The sequence below is a fragment of the Pan paniscus genome, chromosome 2, assembly GCF_029289425.2.
Source record: "Pan paniscus chromosome 2, NHGRI_mPanPan1-v2.0_pri, whole genome shotgun sequence".
Taxonomy (NCBI): domain Eukaryota; kingdom Metazoa; phylum Chordata; class Mammalia; order Primates; family Hominidae; genus Pan; species Pan paniscus.
The window spans coordinates 153,477,580-153,498,845 of record NC_085926.1 but is presented as its reverse complement, the minus strand read 5'-3'; the positions used below and the strand labels follow the sequence as shown (position 1 = coordinate 153,498,845).

Here is a 21,266-nt window from a genome sequence, read left to right as displayed (position 1 = left end):
AGACAGACACAGGCTTATCCTAAATGTTTGTATCTGTGGAATACACACATGCTTAGGGTTTGGCTGTCCCTGCCTCTTCTCTGGAGAAGACTTTGAGAGGCTTCGATAAAGAATTATATTTGATAAAGAATTATAGAGTAAAAGGATAAAAATATTACTGCTGTCAGACTCCTTTTGTCACTTCTTTGAACTCCAGCCATGTACTTTGTGGGGCATAGAGTAGTGTCCATAGTTGAAAGCCCGAAGTGGGTGCTGCGTGCCTTGAAAACAGAAGAAAATGAGACTCAGGCACTTATTAGTGATTGGGCCAAATGTTTCACCCTTTTGGTTCTTCGGTTATTTTCCCCCCAGATCTGGACCTCCCTTAACTTCCAGGGGTCATATAAAATGAGGTCCTGACAAGTCTGTAAGGAAAAATTGAACTAGAAAGAGCTGGGCTAGTTATTTTAAAAGTTTTAAAGGGAAAAAATATGAAATAAGGTATTTACAAAATATGAAGTAAGGCGATCTGAAAATATCCTCTACTTAATTTTAGAAGACATAATACCTTACCTTTCTAGTTGTTTTTACTTTCTGAGGTATAATCTTCTACAGTCATAATTTGAATCACATAGAAATGGAAATATGCTGTACCCTCTCCTCTGAAATACATTCATTCTCCCATTTCTTGGTTTTTAAAACTATACCTTTAGCTTACTTTGATTCTCTGGTTTCTTTCTATCTATCACCTTATTCTTTTCCTCTCCATTACCCTTCAATATTGAAGTTTAATTGGTTTTCTAAATATGCACGCAGTACTTGCCTTTTGTAACCTATCCCTCAACAACTATGAATCATCCATTTGAAAAAATCCTTTGCTAAAAGTTAACTGGGAATTTTCAATTCCTGTGTTACCATTTCATCTGCATTCTCACTATGTAAAGCAACCCAAGGCTCCTCCCACTGAGGATCTTTTAAAATTTCAGTTCACATGATGTAAACCTTTTGTATCTAAACTCATCTTCTTTTTTTTTTTTTTTTTTATTATACTTTAAGTTTTAGGGTACATGTGCACATTGTGCAGGTTAGTTACATATGTATACATGTGCCATGCTGGTGCGCTGCACCCACTAACTCGTCATCTAGCATTAGGTATATCTCCCAATGCTATCCCTCCCCCCTCCCCCCTCCCCACCACAGTCCCCAGAGTATGATATTCTCCTTCCTGTGTCCATGTGATCTCATTGTTCAATTCCCACCTATGAGTGAGAATATGTGGTGTTTGGTTTTTTGTTCTTGCGATAGTTTACTGAGAATGATGGTTTCCAATTTCATCCATGTCCCTACAAAGGATATGAACTCATCATTTTTTATGGCTGCATAGTATTCCATGGTATATATGTGCCACATTTTCTTAATCCAGTCTATCATTGTTGGACATTTGGGTTGGTTCCAAGTCTTTGCTATTGTGAATAATGCCGCAATAAACATACGTGTGCATGTGTCTTTATAGCAGCATGATTTATAGTCATTTGGGTATATACCCAGTAATGGGATGGCTGGGTCAAATGGTATTTCTAGTTCTAGATCCCTGAGGAATCGCCACACTGACTTCCACAATGGTTGAACTAGTTTACAGTCCCACCAACAGTGTAAAAGTGTTCCTATTTCTCCACATCTTCTCCAGCACCTGTTGTTTCCTGACTTTTTAATGATTGCCATTCTAACTGGTGTGAGATGATATCTCATAGTGGTTTTGATTTGCATTTCTCTGATGGCCAGTGATGATGAGCATTTTTTCATGTGTTTTTTGGCTGCATAAATGTCTTCTTTTGAGAAGTGCCTGTTCATGTCCTTCGCCCACTTTTTGATGGGGTCGTTTGTTTTTTTCTTGTAAATTTGTTTGAGTTCACTGTAGATTCTGGATATTAGCCCTTTGTCAGATGAGTAGGTTGCAAAAATTTTCTCCCATGTTGTAGGTTGCCTATTCACTCTGATGGTAGTTTCTTTTGCTGTGCAGAAGCTCTTTAGTTTAATTAGATCCCATTTGTCAATTTTGGCTTTTGTTGCCATTGCTTTTGGTGTTTTGGACATGAAGTCCTTGCCCACGCCTATGTCCTGAATGGTAATGCCTAGGTTTTCTTCTAGGGTTTTTATGGTTTTAGGTCTAACGTTTAAATCTTTAATCCATCTTGAATTGATTTTTGTATAAGGTGTAAGGAAGGGATCCAGTTTCAGCTTTCTACATATGGCTAGCCAGTTTTCCCAGCACCATTTATTAAATAGGGAATCCTTTCCCCATTGCTTGTTTTTCTCAGGTTTGTCAAAGATCAGATAGTTGTAGGTAAGTGGCGTTATTTCTGAGGGCTCTGTTCTGTTCCATTGATCTATATTTCTGTTTTGGTACCAGTACCATGCTGTTTTGGTTACTGTAGCCTTGTAGTATAGTTTGAAGTCAGGTAGTGTGATGCCTCCAGCTTTGTTCTTTTGGCTTAGGATTGACTTGGTGATGCGGGCTCTCTTTTGGTTCCATATGAACTTTGAAGTAGTTTTTTCCAATTCTGTGAAGAAAGTCATTGGTAGCTTGATGGGGATGGCATTGAATCTGTAAATTACCTTGGGCAGTATGGCCATTTTCACGATATTGATTCTTCCTACCCATGAGCAAGGAATGTTCTTCCATTTGTTTGTATCCTCTTTTATTTCCTTGAGCAGTGGTTTGTAGTTCTCCTTGAAGAGGTGCTTCACATCCCTTGTAAGTTGGATTCCTAGGTATTTTATTCTCTTTGAAGCAATTGTGAATGGGAGTTCACTCATGATTTGGCTCCCTGTTTGTCTGTTGTTGGTGTATAAGAATGCTTGTGATTTTTGTACATTGATTTTGTATCCTGAGACTTTGCTGAAGTTGCTTATCAGCTTAAGGAGATTTTGGGCTGAGACGATGGGGTTTTCTAGATAAACAATCATGTCGTCTGCAAACAGGGACAATTTGACTTCCTCTTTTCCTAATTGAATACCCTTTATTTCCTTCTCCTGCCTGATTGCCCTGGCCAGAACTTCCAACACTATGTTGAATAGGAGTGGTGAGAGAGGGCATCCCTGTCTTGTGCCAGTTTTCAAAGGGAATGCTTCCAGTTTTTGCCCATTCAGTATGATATTGGCTGTGGGTTTGTCATAGATAGCTCTTATTATTTTGAAATATGTCCCATCAATACCTAATTTATTGAGAGTTTTTAGCATGAAGGGTTGTTGAATTTTGTCAAAGGCTTTTTCTGCATCTATTGAGATAATCATGTGGTTTTTGTCTTTGGCTCTGTTTATATGCTGGATTACATTTATTGATTTGCGTATGTTGAACCCGCCTTGCATCCCAGGGATGAAGCCCACTTGATCATGGTGGATAAGCTTTTTGATGTGCTGCTGGATTCGGTTTGCCAGTATTTTATTGAGGATTTTTGCATCAATGTTCATCAAGGATATTGGTCTAAAATTCTCTTTTTTGGTTTTGTCTCTGCCAGGCTTTGGTATCAGAATGATGCTGGCCTCATAAAATGAGTTAGGGAGGATTCCCTCTTTTTCTATTGATTGGAATAGTTTCAGAAGGAATGGTACCAGTTCCTCCTTGTACCTCTGGTAGAATTCGGCTGTGAATCCATCTGGTCCTGGACTCTTTTTGGTTGGTAAACTATTGATTATTGCCACAATTTCAGCTCCTGTTATTGGTCTATTCAGAGATTCAACTTCTTCCTGGTTTAGTCTTGGGAGAGTGTATGTGTCGAGGAATGTATCCATTTCTTCTAGATTTTCTAGTTTATTTGCGTAGAGGTGTTTGTAGTATTCTCTGATGGTAGTTTGTATTTCTGTGGGATCGGTGGTGATATCCCCTTTATCATTTTTTATTGTGTCTATTTGATTCTTCTCTCTTTTTTTCTTTATTAGTCTTGCTAGCGGTCTATCAATTTTGTTGATCCTTTCAAAAAACCAGCTCCTGGATTCATTAATTTTTTGAAGGGTTTTTTGTGTCTCTATTTCCTTCAGTTCTGCTCTGATTTTAGTTATTTCTTGCCTTCTGCTAGCTTTTGAATGTGTTTGCTCTTGCTTTTCTAGTTCTTTTAATTGTGATGTTAGGGTGTCAATTTTGGATCTTTCCTGCTTTCTCTTGTGGGCATTTAGTGCTATAAATTTCCCTCTGCACACTGCTTTGAATGCGTCCCAGAGATTCTGGTATGTTGTGTCTTTGTTCTCGTTGGTTTCAAAGAACATCTTTATTTCTGCCTTCATTTCGTTATGTACCCAGCAGTCATTCAGGAGCAGGTTGTTCAGTTTCCATGTAGTTGAGCAGCTTTGAGTGAGATTCTTAATCCTGAGTTCTAGTTTGATTGCACTGTGGTCTGAGAGATAGTTTGTTATAATTTCTGTTCTTTTACATTTGCTGAGGAGAGCTTTACTTCCAACTATGTGGTCAATTTTGGAATAGGTGTGGTGTGGTGCTGAAAAAAATGTATATTCTGTTGATTTGGGGTGGAGAGTTCTGTAGATGTCTATTAGGTCCGCTTGGTGCAGAGCTGAGTTCAATTCCTGGTATCCTTGTTGACTTTCTGTCTCGTTGATCTGTCTAATGTTGACAGTGGGGTGTTAAAGTCTCCCATTATTAATGTGTGGGAGTCTAAGTCTCTTTGTAGGTCACTCAGGACTTGCTTTATGAATCTGGGTGCTCCTGTATTGGGTGCATAAATATTTAGGATAGTTAGCTCCTCTTGTTGAATTGATCCCTTTACCATTATGTAATGGCCTTCTTTGTCTCTTTTGATCTTTGTTGGTTTAAAGTCTGTTTTATCAGAGACTAGGATTGCAACCCCTGCCTTTTTTTGTTTTCCATTTGCTTGGTAGATCTTCCTCCATCCTTTTATTTTGAGCCTATGTGTGTCTCTGCACGTGAGATGGGTTTCCTGAATACAGCACACTGATGGGTCTTGACTCTTTATCCACCTTGCCAGTCTGTGTCTTTTAATTGGAGAATTTAGTCCATTTACATTTAAAGTTAATATTGTTATGTGTGAATTTGATCCTGTCATTATGATGTTAGCTGGTGATTTTGCTCATTAGTTGATGCAGTTTCTTCCTAGTCTTGATGGTCTTTACATTTTGGCATGATTTTGCAGCGGCTGGTACCGGTTGTTCCTTTCCATATTTAGCGCTTCCTTCAGGAGCTCTTTTAGGGCAGGCCTGGTGGTGACAAAATCGGTCAGCATTTGCTTGTCTGTAAAGTATTTTATTTCTCCTTCACTTATGAAGCTTAGTTTGGCTGGATATGAAATTCTGGGTTGAAAATTCTTTTCTTTAAGAATGTTGAATATCGGCCCCCACTCTCTTCTGGCTTGTAGGGTTTCTGCCGAGAGATCCGCTGTTAGTCTGATGGGCTTCCCTTTGAGGGTAACCCGACCTTTCTGTCTGGCTGCCCTTAACATTTTTTCCTTCATTTCAACTTTGGTGAATCTGACAATTATGTGTCTTGGAGTTGCTCTTCTCGAGGAGTATCTTTGTGGTGTTCTCTGTATTTCCTGAATCTGAACATTGGCCTGCCTTGCTAGATTGGGGAAGTTCTCCTGGATAATATCCTGCAGAGTGTTTTCCAAGTTGGTTTCATTCTCCGCATCACTTTCAGGTACACCAATCAGACGTAGATTTGGTCTTTTCACATAGTCCCATATTTCTTGGAGGCTTTGCTCATTTCTTTTTATTCTTTTTTCTCTAGACTTCCCTTCTCGCTTCGTTTCATTCATTTCATCTTCCATTGCTGATACCCTTTCTTCCAGTTGATCGCATCGGCTCCTGAGGCTTCTGCATTCTTCACGTAGTTCTCGAGCCTTGGTTTTCAGCTCCATCAGCTCCTTTAAGCACTTCTCTGTATTGGTTATTCTAGTTATACATTCTTCTAAATTTTTTTCAAAGTTTTCAACTTCTTTGCCTTTGGTTTGAATGTCCTCCCGTAGCTCAGAGTAATTTGATCGTCTGAAGCCTTCTTCTCTCAGCTCATCAAAATCATTCTCCATCCAGCTTTGCTCCGTTGCTGGTGAGGAACTGTGTTCCTTTGGAGGAGGAGAGGCGCTCTGCATTTTAGAGTTTCCTGTTTTTCTGTTCTGTTTTCTCCCCATCTTTGTGGTTTTATCTACTTTTGGTCTTTCATGATGGTGATGTACAGATGGGTTTTCGGTGTGGATGTCCTTTCTGTTTGTTAGTTTTCCTTCTAACAGACAGGACCCTCAGCTGCAGGTCTGTTGGAATACCCTGCCGTGTGAGGTGTCAGTGTGCCCCTGCTGGGGGGTGCCTCCCAGTTAGGCTGCTCGGGGGTCAGGGGTTAGGGACCCACTTGAGGAGGCAGTCTGCCCGTTCTCAGATCTCCAGCTGCATGCTGGGAGAACCACTGCTCTCTTCAAAGCTGTCAGACAGGGACATTTAAGTCTGCAGAGGTTACTGCTGTCTTTTTGTTTGTCTGTGCCCTGCCCCCAGAGGTGGAGCCTACAGAGGCAGGCAGGCCTCCTTGAGCTGTGGTGGGCTCCACCCAGTTCGAGCTTCCTGGCTGTTTTGTTTACCTAAGCAAGCCTGGGCAATGGCGGGCGCCCCTCCCCCAGCCTCGCTGCCGCCTTGCAGTTTGATCTCAGACTGCTGTGCTAGCAATCAGCGAGATTCCGAGGGCGTAGGACCCTCCGAGCCAGGTGTGGGATATAGTCTCGTGGTGCGCCGTTTTTTAAGCCGGTCTGAAACACGCAATATTCGGGTGGGAGTGACCCGAGTTTTCCAGGTGCGTCCGTCACCCCTTTCTTTGACTCGGAAAGGGAACTCCCTGACCCCTTGCGCTTCCCAGGTGAGGCAATGCCTCGCCCTGCTTCGGCTCGCGCATGGTACGCGCACCCACTGGCCTGCGCCCACTGTCTGGCACTCCCTAGTGAGATGAACCCGGTACCTCAGATGGAAATGCAGAAATCACCCGTCTTCTGCGTCGCTCACGCTGGGAGCTGTAGACCGGAGCTGTTCCTATTCGGCCATCTTGGCTCCTCCCTCTAAACTCATCTTCTTATTCTCAGTCACTTAATCTCATACCTGAGCTTTGAGGGCACCTCCTAGCACATTATGTTTGTACTTCACATTACCTGCCCGTGATTTAGAAATTTGGGCCAATTAAGTGAGAACCATCAAAGCCAGTAATAGGAAGAGAAGCGTGGTGTAGAGACAGACCTTATGTGTAGAAGAGTGTGCTAAATCAGGTACAAAAGACCTGGGTTGAGACCTGGTTCTCATACTAATTTTTATCAGGTTTCTCTCTCTCCTCTCATTTTATGTCCTTATCTGAACAATGATGAGATTGAATTAGATGGTCTCATTTGCTAAATGTCTGAGTGGGACAGAGAAAAGAGAATTGAAAAGATCGTGTACCATGGGGTATTGCGAAGGTAAAAAGATAGTAGGTAAAAGGGCATAGGAGAAGATAAGCCCTATATTTATGATATTTGGGGTTTCATCATAAAGAGATTCTTAAACAGAAAGTGTCAGAGAGATGTAATACTGGGCCATTCCTGCTACATGCCATCTGTATGCCTCATAAACGGAGAACTCTAACCTTGTGAATGAGAACTAATAGGGACACAAGATTTGTGTTATGAACATGGCAGCATAACTGAGAAAAACTGGTCAGAAAATGAAAAGCAAAAAGGGATAACGTTTAAAGTCATATAGAAATATTTATGTTTATGGAGTTTGCTATTGGAGGTGTGAATTAAGGTGTCATTTTCTTGCTAGAGTGAAATTAGAACCAGTAATGTATCTTTTAGTATCCATGAGGTTTTAGTATCCATGAGGATTAGGAGGGTAATTCACTCCTTCCATTTAGGATAGTGATATAGTGTTTTGCAATAATAGATTTGATATTTAATTTGGATAAGATTGAATAAGAATGTTTGAATTAAAGATGCTCAAAATAATTTGGTTTAACTCTCATTTCGCAATGGAGGGAACCACCCCCCGCCCCTTTTTTTCTTTTGAGACGGAGTTTCATTCTTGTCACCCAGGCTGGAGAGCAATCTTGGCTCACTGCAACCTCCACCTCCCGGGTTCAAGCGATTCTCCTGCCTCAGCTTCACAAATTGCTGGGATTACAGGCGCCTGCCACCATGCCTAGCTAATTTTTGTATTTTTAGTAGAGACAGGGTTTCAGCATGTTGGCCAGGCTGGTCTCAAACTCCTGACCTCAGGTGATCCACCTGCCTCACCCTCACAAACTGTTGAGATTATAGGCATGAGCCACTGCACCCAGCCGGGAACCCCCTTACCGCCTTTATGTGTTCCCCTTCCATTCCTGGTTTGTTGTTGTCATTGTTATTGTCATCATTATTAGTAGCTCATCAGAGCCTATGGATTGCAGGGGCTCCTCAAAAGAATTTCTTCTCAAGTTCTGTGTTACTGATAAATGTCCTTGCGAGTATTCTGTGAGAGAGCAGTTTTTAATTTTGATGAGAACACAGGTGTTTTCTTTGACCTTTCTGCACATGGGTGAAGCAGACCTTTGAGGAAGCTGATAAGAATGGTGACGGCTTGCTGAATATTGAAGAGATACATCAGCTGATGCATAAACTGAATGTCAATCTGCCCCGAAGAAAAGTCAGACAAATGTTTCAGGTAAGTTTTCACAATTTCACTGGCCTTAAATAAAATACACAGAGGTTATTAACATACTTAGGTATATTAAAAAGCTATTGTGTTTTGTTGGAAGCTAATATATGTGCTCTGTACTGTTTTATTTTTCTTTGATGAAGAAATGATTTTGTTTCAAGTAAAAAGACTTTATAAATTTAACATTCGTCCAAAATTTCACTTCCTAAAATGCTTTTTTGTTATCGTTGCTGTTTTCCTGACAAATAATGGAGGAAACTTGCTCCAGTCCCTTTGAGAGGACAGTAATACCTCATTTGCCTACTTCGCAGGGCTCTTGTGAGGATCAGAATAAAGACTAAGTAACATGACAAAAAATAGCACTTGTCTAAAACCTCAAGAGCTCTGTATTTTGTTTCTGAGCAGTTCAGGATTTAGTATCCATGAGGATTAGGAGGGCAATTCACTCCTGCCATTTAGGGAGCTCTCCAGAATTTCATTCAACTCCTTGTTGGTTAGATGAAAGGCTCTTTCCCTGTTGATAAGTCATTGAGAAAAATTCTTGGGCCCAGACTTATTCTGTGGCATCCAGCTAAGACTGCATTTAATCCTTACCTGAGTACAGAAGTGAGCTCTCTTAAGTTTAAGTCAGGGCAAAGACAATGTTAGGCTATTAGAAATTACTAGAGTATTAATTTGTAACAGGCTATTATTTGAAGATAATTGCGTGCATAATCCATGTTTTGCAATGATTTTCTAGGTGATACTTTGTACATGTAAAAATAAGCATAGGAGGGCAATATGATGTTTAATGTTTGTACTTGTTCTTAGAGGTGGTAAGAGCAGAGACAACATGGGGTATGTGTTGCAACAATAAATGGAAGACAGAGGCTGGCTCTGTTCTGTGACCCTTTAAGGGTGGCCCTGTTCTTGGTTGGAGATGGTTTGCATTGTGGGAAACTGAGTCCCATTGCACTGGAGAACAGCATGAGAGAATGGGAAGAGGAGGAAGGAATGAGATTTGCTGTATAGGGAACCTGAGAGATGGAGTGAGGGACTTTGGAGGGCAAATGAATTATCTTTAAACATACGGGAAGGTTTGCCATGTTTCTGGTATTCCGTGTCATCTCACTTTTGCCCTGCTGTGAGCCCCACCTCCTGTCTGTTCATTTGCACAGGAGCTGATCACAGCATTGAAGAGGTAGCTGCTGATTCAATGTAAGAGGCCAATCCTAAAGGGGAGGGCAAAGTCTGTACCTATACAAATCATGATTTCTTGGGTAATTATTGAAAGTAAAATTTGGAAGCATTTGTTCATAATTGACCCAAGGTTAGCAAAATTTTAAAAAGATTTTAATGACCACTTTGACTTTCAAAGCTTTGTTTAATACCATGTAACAGTTGAGTGTACTTCACAAATTCTATGCATTTCAAAATGCCATTCATTCCCTGTCTGTTTTTGTTTACTTAGAATTGTGTTCACTTAGAATGAAGAAGAGCACATAAGTGGGTCAGTTGCTTATTATTTATCCCCAATAGTTTTATGGTTTTGTGAATAATTCAGCCAACCTGTAAGTAAGGCATATGATGAAAGCTTCATGCTCAATAATTACTAGAAACAATTTTAACAAGAAATCAATCCAGATGGATTGTTCAGACTTTTCTACGGAGGGAAAGCAGGGAGTTACCAAGGATGCCCATGGCTTTAAGAGCATCAACTCTATCTTTGGAGAATTAAGAGAGATTCTCTCATAGGTAAAAATTACATTTGATTGGATTACAGTTCAGAAACCAATGAGAGACTGTTATTTTTCTCATGTGTTAAATATATCTTCTTTCTTTTGTTCTTGATTAGTCTTTTTCAAGATTTCTCATTTTTATTGGTTCTTTAGAAATCAGGCTTTGGTTTTCTTTCTCATGTGTATGTTACAGCTGTTTGTTTTCTATTTTATTACTTTTTGCTTTTGTTTATAATTTATTTTCCTCGCTTAATTTTGTTTCACATCTTTTGAGTTGAATTATTAACTTCTTTTTAAAATCTTTGCTCTCTAGTAATTTAAGACTTCAAGTTTCTAATGTTATTTTATAAGTTTTAATATGTAGTGTATTTTTCACTTCCATATGTTTTATTTCCTATTTAGAATTGTATTGTTTCCACAGGTTTTTTTTTTTTTTAAGGTTTCTTTGTTGATTTATAAATTTACAGTGGTCAGAACAATTGGTTTGTGTGAGGTTGATTCCTTATAATTTGTTGAAACTTTCTGGCCAAATATGTGGTTGCTTTATAATGTTCCATGTGTGCTTGAAGAGAATGTGTGCTCGAAGAGAGTGTGTGCTCACCTCTTGGGATTTGTGTACTAGCTCTTTTATAGTAAATATTATTTCCCAGTACTGAATTTCCTATTTCTAACTTTCATATTACTTTATTTTCTCTATGCCTTTTTCAGGAAGCCGACACAGATGAGAATCAGGGAACTCTGACATTTGAAGAGTTCTGTGTTTTTTACAAAATGATGTCTTTGAGACGAGACCTTTATTTGTTACTTTTGAGCTACAGTGACAAGAAAGATCACCTAACTGTGGAAGAACTGGCTCAGTTTTTGAAGGTGGAGCAAAAGGTATCATTAGACTGTTAAAATGAAAGTTTACTTAAAAGTACTCATGAAAGATATGTCTTTCTTTTGGGGTTAAATATAGGTATACTTTGAATTTTTCAAAGGTGGTAAATATCACTAGTTCACAAAAATCTTATCTATGAGTCATTTAAAACAGTTTCTAGCAGCTTTTAAGACAGGAAGTGATAACTTGAACACTGGGTTATATAATTCTTAATCTTAAATGTATTGAGTACAGATATGCCTATTTTCCCACAAAGAAATGAATGTTAATATTTTAATACAATGGTAATGCTTTCTTTATACTAATACTATGATGTATTAATAATATTAGTTTAAATTTATACTATATATTAGTATAAATTCATATTGGTATAAATTTAGTCAAATTTATTTATTTTAAATATAAATTTATATTTATACTAATAAAATAGCTAGATATTTAACTATGGCACAATTCTTAACTACTATTCTGGTAGGTCATTGGTAATTCTGATAGTAAATTGGCATTTGATCATGTGAAAAGGCTGAGTAAATTAGGTCCTGATTAGCAAAGAGAATCTCTAAGTATGTTTAAAATAAGATGTTTTAATCTTAATATTATATAGGCTGAATTATGGTCAGCAAAGCTAACTTCTCAGTCTGCTTTTTAAGTATCTCCTCAAAGTCTGTTTCTCACTAAAGTAGAGGAATAAATGAATGTTTTATTCAAATTTTTTAACCTTTTGTATTAGACTTCTTGAGAGGAGGCTTTGGTTTTGTGCAGTTGATGAGGTTTACTTTTAATTCTCTTAATGGACCAATTGTCTTAATATAAAGAGCTGCTTAACTCCTTTGTTCATTTTAAGTCCGCGGCATTTAGCTCTGTTGAAATTGTAAAAAATCATCAAATATTTGGACTATATAGTACAATAATCAGTAGAAATAATTCTTTCTACAGTACTCACACAAATAATCAGCCAGCTTGTGCTTGAACACTTTCCAATTTTTTAATAAAAGCTTTATTGAGATATTATTCACATGCCATAAAATTCACCCTTTTTAAAGTATACATTTAAGTGTTTTTTAGTGTATCAACAGAGTTGTGCAACTATTGGCCAGGCACAGTGTCTCATGCTTGTAATCCCAGCACTTTGGGAGGCTGAGGCGGGTGGATCACCTGAGGTCAGGAGTTTGAGACAAGCCTAGCCAACATGGTGAAACCCAGTCTCTACTAAAAATACAAAAATTAGCTGGCTGTGGTGGCGAACCCTGTAATCTCAGCTACTTGGGAGTCTGAGGCAGGGAGAATTGCTTGAACCCAGGAGATGGAGGTTGTAGTGAGCTGAGATTGAGCCCCTGCACTCCAGCCTGGGCGGCAGAGCGAGACTCCATCTCAAAAAAAAAAAAAAAAAAAAAAAAGAAAAGAAAAAGAAAAAAAAAAGGGCTGGGCACGGTGGCTTACACCTGTAATCCTAGCACTTTGGGAGACTGAGGTGGGCAGATCACCTGTGGTCGGGAGTTCTGACCAGCCTGACCAACATGGAGAAACCCGGTCTCTACTGAAAATACAAAATTAGCCAGGTGTGGTGGCACATGCCTATAATCCCAGCTATTCGGGAGGCTGAGACGGGAGAATGGCTTGAACGAACCCAAGAGGCGGAGGTTGTGGTGAGCCGAGATAGCGTCATTGCACTGCAGCCTGTGCGACAAAAGTGAAACTCCGTCTCAAAAAAAAAAAAACAAAAAACAAAGGAAAAAAGAGTTGTGCAACTATAACCACTATCTAATTTCAGAACATTTTCGGCACCCCAAGAAGAAACCCCAAACCTATTAGCAATTATTCTCCATTTCTCTCTTCCCAACATGCTGTGGCAACTAATATTTCTGTCTCTATTGATTTGTCTGTTTATCTGTTCTGGACATTTCATATAAAGGGAATCATATATGTGACCTTTGTGACTGGCTTCTTTCATTTGGCGTAATGTTTTCAAGATTCATTCGTGTTGTAGCATTATCAGTATTTCATTTCTTCTTATTGCCAAATAATATATCGTTGTATGACTATACCACATTTTGTTTATATATTCATCAGTTGATGGAAATTTGGGTCATTTGCTTTTTGGGGGCTATTACGAATAACGCTGCTGTGAACATTCATGTACAAGTTTTTGTGTGGACATACGTTGTCAAGTCTGTTGAATATATATCTGAGTGGAAAAGTTGGGTCACCTAGTTTGATCCCTTCTTTCAGTCTGGATCTGGATATTGCAAGGACTTTATGTGAACCAGGATAAACTTCTACCACAGAACCCCAGTGAATTAAACATTGGATTAATATCTGAATATCAGAGAGATAAATTTCCACTAGCTCTTAAGAAGTATAGCTGACCAAAGATGTGCTGGATGACTTTGACAATTGTGTTTTCTTCCTTGAAGGTGTTAACAAGGATTTGAGACGCTATTAATGAGATTGAAATATGGGTGGGTGCTTGGATTAGTAACATTTCAGATTAATTCATTTCCTTGTATGAATAGATACTATATTTCCTAGGTATTGTGCTAAGTTTTGGTAGTGGACAAAACCTACCCTCAGAAAGCTCAAAATAAAGACCTTTTTTTGATACTTTATGATTTTGAGAGTCTATGATAAAAGGAAAGAGAATGCGAAGAAGTAAAACAACATGCTTTTTAAAGTTTGCTGGATTTTTCCTTTTTGAGGTAGAATAAAATTTATTACAATTATCGTGCCGTATTTTTTTTCCTGGAAATGTTACTTCTTTAGAAGAAGTACCTTTGTAAAGATACTAAAAATATTAATTAGTAATACATTGTTAATATACATGAAATCATGCTCACTTAGTTTTAGTGCTAATTTGAATTAAATTGAATTTGTGAAGTGATTTTCATTTGAGAGTCAATTCTTTTAACTTTCTTTAATTTTCTCCTACATAACCTGGAAAATTATGTTACTCTTGGTGTAGTCTAAAAACTATTTGACATTCATAATTTGAGCTAGTAAATGCTGCTTATAGATTCATAAATGGCAAAAAGTCTCACTGATTCACAATCTACCCTTATTTATATTAACATTTTATAGCATTTAAATGCCATATTTGAATTTTTTAAATGTGAGATTAATTTGGTGATCAGAGTCTTCAATGTTTTGCTTTAGCAAGAATGAAAAAAGTACAAAGTATTTGGTGAACAAAATCCATGTATATGTTTTTTCTGAATTATTTACTTATTATTGAGCCATTGGATAAAATATTTTCATGGCTTTTGAAACATATCTCCATAATGCTATATAAAAGATTTGTTTCAGTTTATAATTAACAAAGCAGTGAACAAATGATTAGTTATTAAATGGATCACTTTTAGTGCTAATATGGTAGCTATAGAATGATAAGTTAATGTTGGTTTGATTAACATTTTTTGATAGCAGGGATGAATGTTTTTCCATGTTTGTTTTTGAATTGTATTTTTTGAACTTTGAAAGGCTCTTTAAAATACAGAAAATACAGTATGAATTCTGTCCTGTTTTTCTGTTGTTTATTGCCTCTGCATGTGTGTGTATGTGTCTGTGTGTGTGTGTGTGAGAGAGAGAGAGAGAGAGAGAGAAAGAGAGACAGACAGACAGAGACAGAGACAGACAGACAGAGACAGAGACTGACAGGCAGACAGACTGGTTTTCCCTCAGTAATTCCAGGTGGATATCTATTCTATTTAAATGCCACTAAAGAACCAACCACTAGCACCACACTATTAGCTTTTATTTGAGAGGTGGCAGGCAATACCCAAGTAGGAACCAGTTTTAATGCCTTTCTTGATGTCTCTTTCAAACTCCCAAAGTTAAATGCATTAAACATGTTTTCTGATAATGTGTTTCTCTTATCGTCTTCATCAGTAATGCTAATCACCTCTTTTCAAGCAGATTAACACTTCATTTGGCATGGAAGTTTTAAAAATTACTAGACTGTGTGGTGGAATAGGAGTGAGCAGGACTGGATACACAACCTTGCTTACCTTGCAACTTGATCACATTAACTTTTCATCCTTGACTTTGTGACTTATAAAATGGTTTTGGTAGTAATATTGCCCTTGCAAGAGTAGAGTGAGAATTAAATGAGATGTGGATGTAACTTCCTAGTGCATTGCCTAGTTTATTAGCTGCACAGATCTAGCCATTTCCAAGGAGCAATGTGAGATTCCTAGTGGGCAAGCATCCGCACATATACTTGACTGTAAAATTCCACAGGTGAGGGGAAGTGTCTTTTCCACACCCATCGCTAGGGCATGGCAGAGGCACTTATAACAAAAGACCGATTAACAAGAGAAAAACATACAAATTTATCTAATAAGTTTTTAATAACACAGAGGAGCCTTTATAAGGCACTGAAGACCCAGAGAGTTAGGCAAACCTGTGTATTTCTTATGCTAGTTTGATGAAGAGTAGACAGTCATGGAGAAATATGTTTAGAGGACAAGGTTATGATCTAATGGCAGTAAATGGGGAATTTAGTAAGGCATGTTTGTTCAGACTTTTCTTGGCACCTCTGTGTCTTTTGCTCCTTTCCTCTGGGTATTGGGAAGGTGCTGACGGTCACTTTAACGAGGGTCATATGGTCTGCTTCAGGGGAAGCTCAGAAAATTCTTCCTAGGTTTTATGGGTGGAAGGGCTGGGGGGAAGGCCAGAGATACCTTTCCTTTTCTGCTGTTTTCCACAAATGCTAGGGTGCAATATTTTAGGGTACCGTGTACTAAACTGCATCAAATCTGTACATGGTTAGAATTTTCTTCCAAATTACTTCTCTTATACCCTCCCACTCCAAGTCTGTCATAGTGTGATATAATAAAACATACATTTGGTCTTTGTTCCAGTTCCTGGCACAGAGCTCCTAAACTCTTAGAATTTCCTGAGAAGTATCTTTGATTATTTATAATGAACCCCTTTTCATCATATCTGAGTTCATGCTAATGAGGTAACTATTGTTGGGCCCCTGGATAGTTTCAGGATAGGGGCTGGTAGCCAGCAAAACCAACCATGTGATTAGATAACTTTCTAATACCTACTTAATATTTTACTTTACCTTAGTATCATAATCACATACGTTTTAGAAATAACAGATTCACTTTTATGAATTTTGTTGTTGCTTTCTTAAGAATTAAACAGATAGTGTTATTAGCAAAATGCTTTGTCAAAATTAGTTATTTTAAGTAGTTTGATAGTTTGGCAAAGGCAGAGATTCTTTATTAACAATGTTAGCTGTAAGACAGGTAGAAAAAGGGAATTGGGTAATAGAAATGTCTATATTTTCCCTTAGAGGATACATCCTTTCTACATCTTTACTCCTCTGTGGAGTCTGTTATATAACTACTTCTCCATCCTTACTTGCAGAACTCTCATAGTATACTGGAAAGAACATTAGACCAGGAGTCCAAAACACCTGCATTCCACACACTGCAAGCTTTAGTGGTTGGAGAATCAGTCATGATTGTTTCTGAGCCTGGGTTTCCTGATCCATGCAGAGGGAAATGATACCTGCCTTTCCTATCTCACAGTGTCAAATTGAACATTGCAATGATGAACAGGAAAGTCCTTTGCCCAAGATATTCAGAAGTGTGGCAATGTGAGGAATTAAAGTTAAAAGGTATAAACTACTGACTTCAAATTCATTCAGGGTAGTGGAATTACCCCAGTTCATTTGAATAGCAATACTGGATGTCACTTGCTAAGGGGCATGCGTTTCTTCTCTCCTTTTAGTTTTGTTGACATTCTGCCAGTAAATTTTAGTTAGGGAAAACAGAAGCCAGAATTCTGTGACATTTGTTCCTGGCAGATGATTAACTGTATATAGTTTAATTTTCTAAATTAGCTTGAAGCTACTTACATATGAGCATGACTCAAAAGAAATCTATAAAATTATAAAAAAAGTGATCATACATCAAGAGGTAAAAATCACAAAGGAAAATTTTAATGTACTGAAACTTTGTTTATATGTGGTCCACTTTATTAAGCACCACAAAATTAAAGGACAGAGTAGGAAAATATTTGTAACATACAAAAGAAAGAAATAGTGAATTTCCTTAATGTGGCAAGTACTTTCCTAGACCACTGAGGAAAAAAAAACAATGGAAAAATGAGTAAAACACTTGAAACCTATACAAAATCATGCAAAGTCAATAAACCTATGAAAATGTATACCCTTTATTAGTAATTCAAAAATCTGAAATAAAACCAAGTTATTTATTTCTTAGAGACAGGGTCTCTGTCACCCAGGCTGGAGTGCAGTGGGTGCGATCATGGATCATGTAACCTCCAACTCCTGAGCTCAAGCAATCTTCCTGCCTCAGCCTCCTGAGTAGTTGGGACTACAGGTGTGTATCATCACACCCAGCTAATTTTTAATAATCTGTTTTAGAGACAGGGTCTCACCATGCTATCTAGGCTAGGAGACTATTTTTTTCCCATCGTATTAGTAAAGATTAAAAAATATGCCACCAAACGTAGTGTCCATCTCTTCTATTTCTGGTGAAATTATAGAATGATACTGGAGTAGTTTTACAGTCTATAACATTTAATATAATTTATAAAACTTTGGCCAAACCATTTTACTTTAATAATTCATCCTAAGAAAATAGCTCTGTATTTAAAAATTGTTATAAAATTGTGCATTTCAACATTCTTTAAAATAGTGTTGAGATTTATTTTATTAGATTGGACACGATCTAACTGTGTAGAAAGAGTCATTAGTCAATAGTTTTGTGGGGTTTTGAGTTTCAAAACTGGATTTTCACAATGGCACAAATTTGAGGCAATTTGATGATGTGTGTGACAGTAATTCATTAGCTTCTGATAACATAAGATTGGTGCAGACACCAGGATATTCAACTTTTATAGGTTTACTCAGTTGTGAAATGAAATATCACTGCTGGCCACATATGCTGTCAAGGGTTTTATGAAATCAAATATTGGCCTGTGGGTCAGATTTTTATTTTACTGAAGCTCTCAGAAGATTGAATTTATGCCTTTGACAGGTCCAATTGCTGCTTGATTAGGACTTTCATTCTTAAAACACGGCTGTGCCAAGGGAATTCTCACTATCTTTTATAACCATGAGGAAGTGCCAGTATAGCCAGAAATTACCTGGCTGAGATTTCTCTTTCTTCTCTTCCTTTCATCTACAGATAAAGGATCACAGATATCCACTAATCTGTGGTTCCAAAGTATTTACTAGAGTTGATTGAGAGTTTTTGTTTTGTTTTGTTTTGCTTTGTTTCATTCCCCACCTACCCCAACCTCATATTTGCCAAACAACCACCTACATCTCCTCCAGAGTTCCTATCCATTTCTTGGCACTGGAGCTGAGTGTTTTTTTTGTTCCATCCTTTTTAGTGTTTTGGTTCTGGAGTGACAATTTGATTTCATTTTCCCATCCCCTTGGCAACCTTTCTTAGCAAGCCCCTATGTTCTTTATATTTTTTTGTTTCTTATGGATTGAGGAAGAAGGAAGAGAAGGCAGGAACATTGAAGCGCCTTTATATAGTTGGAAAATCCTCCTAGCCAGGCCCAGTGGTTTGCCCCTGTAATCCCAGCTACGGGGGCAGGCAGGAGGATCACTTGAGCCCTGGAGTTCAAGATCAGTCTGAACAATATAGTGAGACCCCTTCTCTTAAACAAAAATTAGTTGGGTGTGGTGGTGCTTGCCCTTAGTCCCAGCTACTTGCGGGGTGGAGGTGGGAGGACTGCTTGAGCCTGGGTGTTCCAGGCTGCAGTGAGCTATGATTGTGCCTGGGCCACAGAGCAAGACTCTGTCTCTAAAATGAAATAATTTTAAAAATTTAAAATTTTCTGCTAGCTGTTATCTAAGAGCAAAGGCTACCTTTATTGTAAGTCAAAAGTAGGTTTCTGTTTATATAAATGTTTCATCTGAAATATGCATGTGGATAGTTAATTCCAAGAGGATTTTCAGAGATTTCCTGTTTGCCTGCTACAGGGCCATCTCCTTATTGTAATCTGATATAGATCTATACATTACCCGTGTAGTAGCTCTGAAAATTGCACCTTTAGCCCCTTTATTCTTTCTGGTAAAATGTTTCTTTGATCATTCTGATCCAATTATAGGAATCATCTGTGCCCTCTCCCTTCCTTACCCTTCATTGAATCCAGAATGGTTTGGTAAGAGTTATGGTCATTCTAATCATTCTAATCTTCTCTCTCATGAGAAATAATTATAGTCTCCTTTGCTTGTAACTATCCCATTCTGGTGATAATGTATCTTTATCTTTTTTGCACCTTCCTCATATAAAAGCATTCCTTTGAGGTGTTTTCCTGAATTTCTGTATCATTTTTCTTTTTATTTATTTATTTATTTTTTTAGATGGGGTCTTGCTCTGTCACACAGGCTGGAGTGCAGTGGTGCTGTCTTGGCTCACTGCAACCTCTGACTGCTGGGTTCAAGCGATTCTCCTGCCTCAGCCTCCCAAGAAGCTGGGATTGTAGGTGCCCGCCACCATACCTGGCTGATTTTTGTGTTTTTAGTAGAGATGGGGTTTCACCAGGTTGGCAAGGCTGGCCTCGAACTCCTGGCCTCAAGTGATCCGCCCACCTTGGCCTCCCAAAGTGCTGGGAATACAGGCATGAGCCACCATGCCTGGCTGATTTTTCTTAATTATTCACAATTAAAGCAGTTGAGAGATCACTCAGAGTAATTATATCTTGCAATATTTTTGCTGCATTGACTATATTTCCCAGATAACGTTTTCTGTGAAATCGTCTGTTCAAATGCTGTGAAATATGCGGTTTCGTTTTAGGATGAATTAGAGGTAGCTAGTTTGAGGAGGTTAATAGTTACCGTGGTTGTCTTATTCAGTTGAATATGAACTGACCATTCATTTAGAGGTGTTTCTTCACTCCCTCTTGAAATTACCCCAAAATACAGTAAAGACAATCCCCCTCTGTAAAACCACAGATACAAAGAGAACAGGAGAGGAGCAACGAAATTTTAAAACTTGTCTGATTTAAAGGAGACCCCAGAGCACTGAAATTCAATCTCATAGAGTGAGAAGCCTCGAAGCAACTCCTTTTGCCCAGGGGAAGCCCCTGATAAGCTCAAAAATTGATGTTAGTTACATGATATTCCTGAAAAGAGGAAAAGAGGGGTTGAAAACAAGCATTGGTTGAAAGTCTGTTTAAGATATGGTTAGGGCTTCAGCTCTTCTCCTCCAAACCTTGTAGCAGGGCAACTGTCCCTTCTCTACCCTGGCATAAAACTGTATGTAAGAGGTAAGGGGGGCTGGGTATGGTGGCTTACTCCTGTAATCCCAGTACTTTGGGAGGCCGAGGCAGGCAGATCACTTGAGGTCAGGAGTTTGAGACCAGCCTGGCCAATATGGTGAAACCCCATCTCCACTAAAAATGCAAAAAATTATCTGGGCGTGGTGACGCATGCTTGTAGTCCCAGCTACTCGGGAGGCTGAGGCAGGAGAATCGCTTGAACCCTGGAGGTGGAGGTTGAATTTGGCTGAGATTGTGCCACTGCACTCCAGCCTGGGCAACAGAGTGAGACTCTATCTAAAAAAAAAGAGGTAAGAGGATTTGACTAAGTGATGCCACACAAGGCTGAGTGTGGGTACTATATGGAAAACATGGGGATTATGAAGATGGCTATAATAACAGCCATATTCCTATACATATGTGTCTTTTCAATGCACCTTTGCCACTCCTTCCACCAATAATTGAATTCTATTTTCCTGCGTCTTCAATCTGTGCCAGTTTAATGACTTGCTTTGATTAATAAATTGTGGTAGGACTGATGTACAGGTTCTGGAGCCTAGGCCTCAGGGAGTCTTGAAGATTTCATCCTCACCCTGTTGGAACTGTGGGACTATCATGTGAGGAAACCAGGTGAGTTTCCTTGGGGATGAGAGACTACATAGAGAAAGAGGCCCAGCCAACAGCCAGCACCAACCACAGACATGTGGGTGAGGCCATCTTGTACCGTCTGGCAAGTAACCAGATGCCTGTAGTCACATGAAGAACTCTAA

The 21,266-nt window shown here is 38.6% G+C and overlaps 1 protein-coding gene across 1 annotated transcript in view; it reads left to right on the top strand.

Annotated features, from left to right (window-relative positions):
* Positions 1–21,266, top strand: part of PLCH1 (phospholipase C eta 1) — a 269,963-nt gene that overhangs the window by 161,092 nt on the left and 87,605 nt on the right. Inside the window, exons 6-7 of the mRNA XM_055110608.2 lie at positions 8,525–8,652; positions 11,073–11,243. Of these exons, the coding sequence (XP_054966583.1) occupies positions 8,525–8,652; positions 11,073–11,243 (299 nt within the window). The remainder of the gene's footprint in view (positions 1–8,524; positions 8,653–11,072; positions 11,244–21,266) is intronic.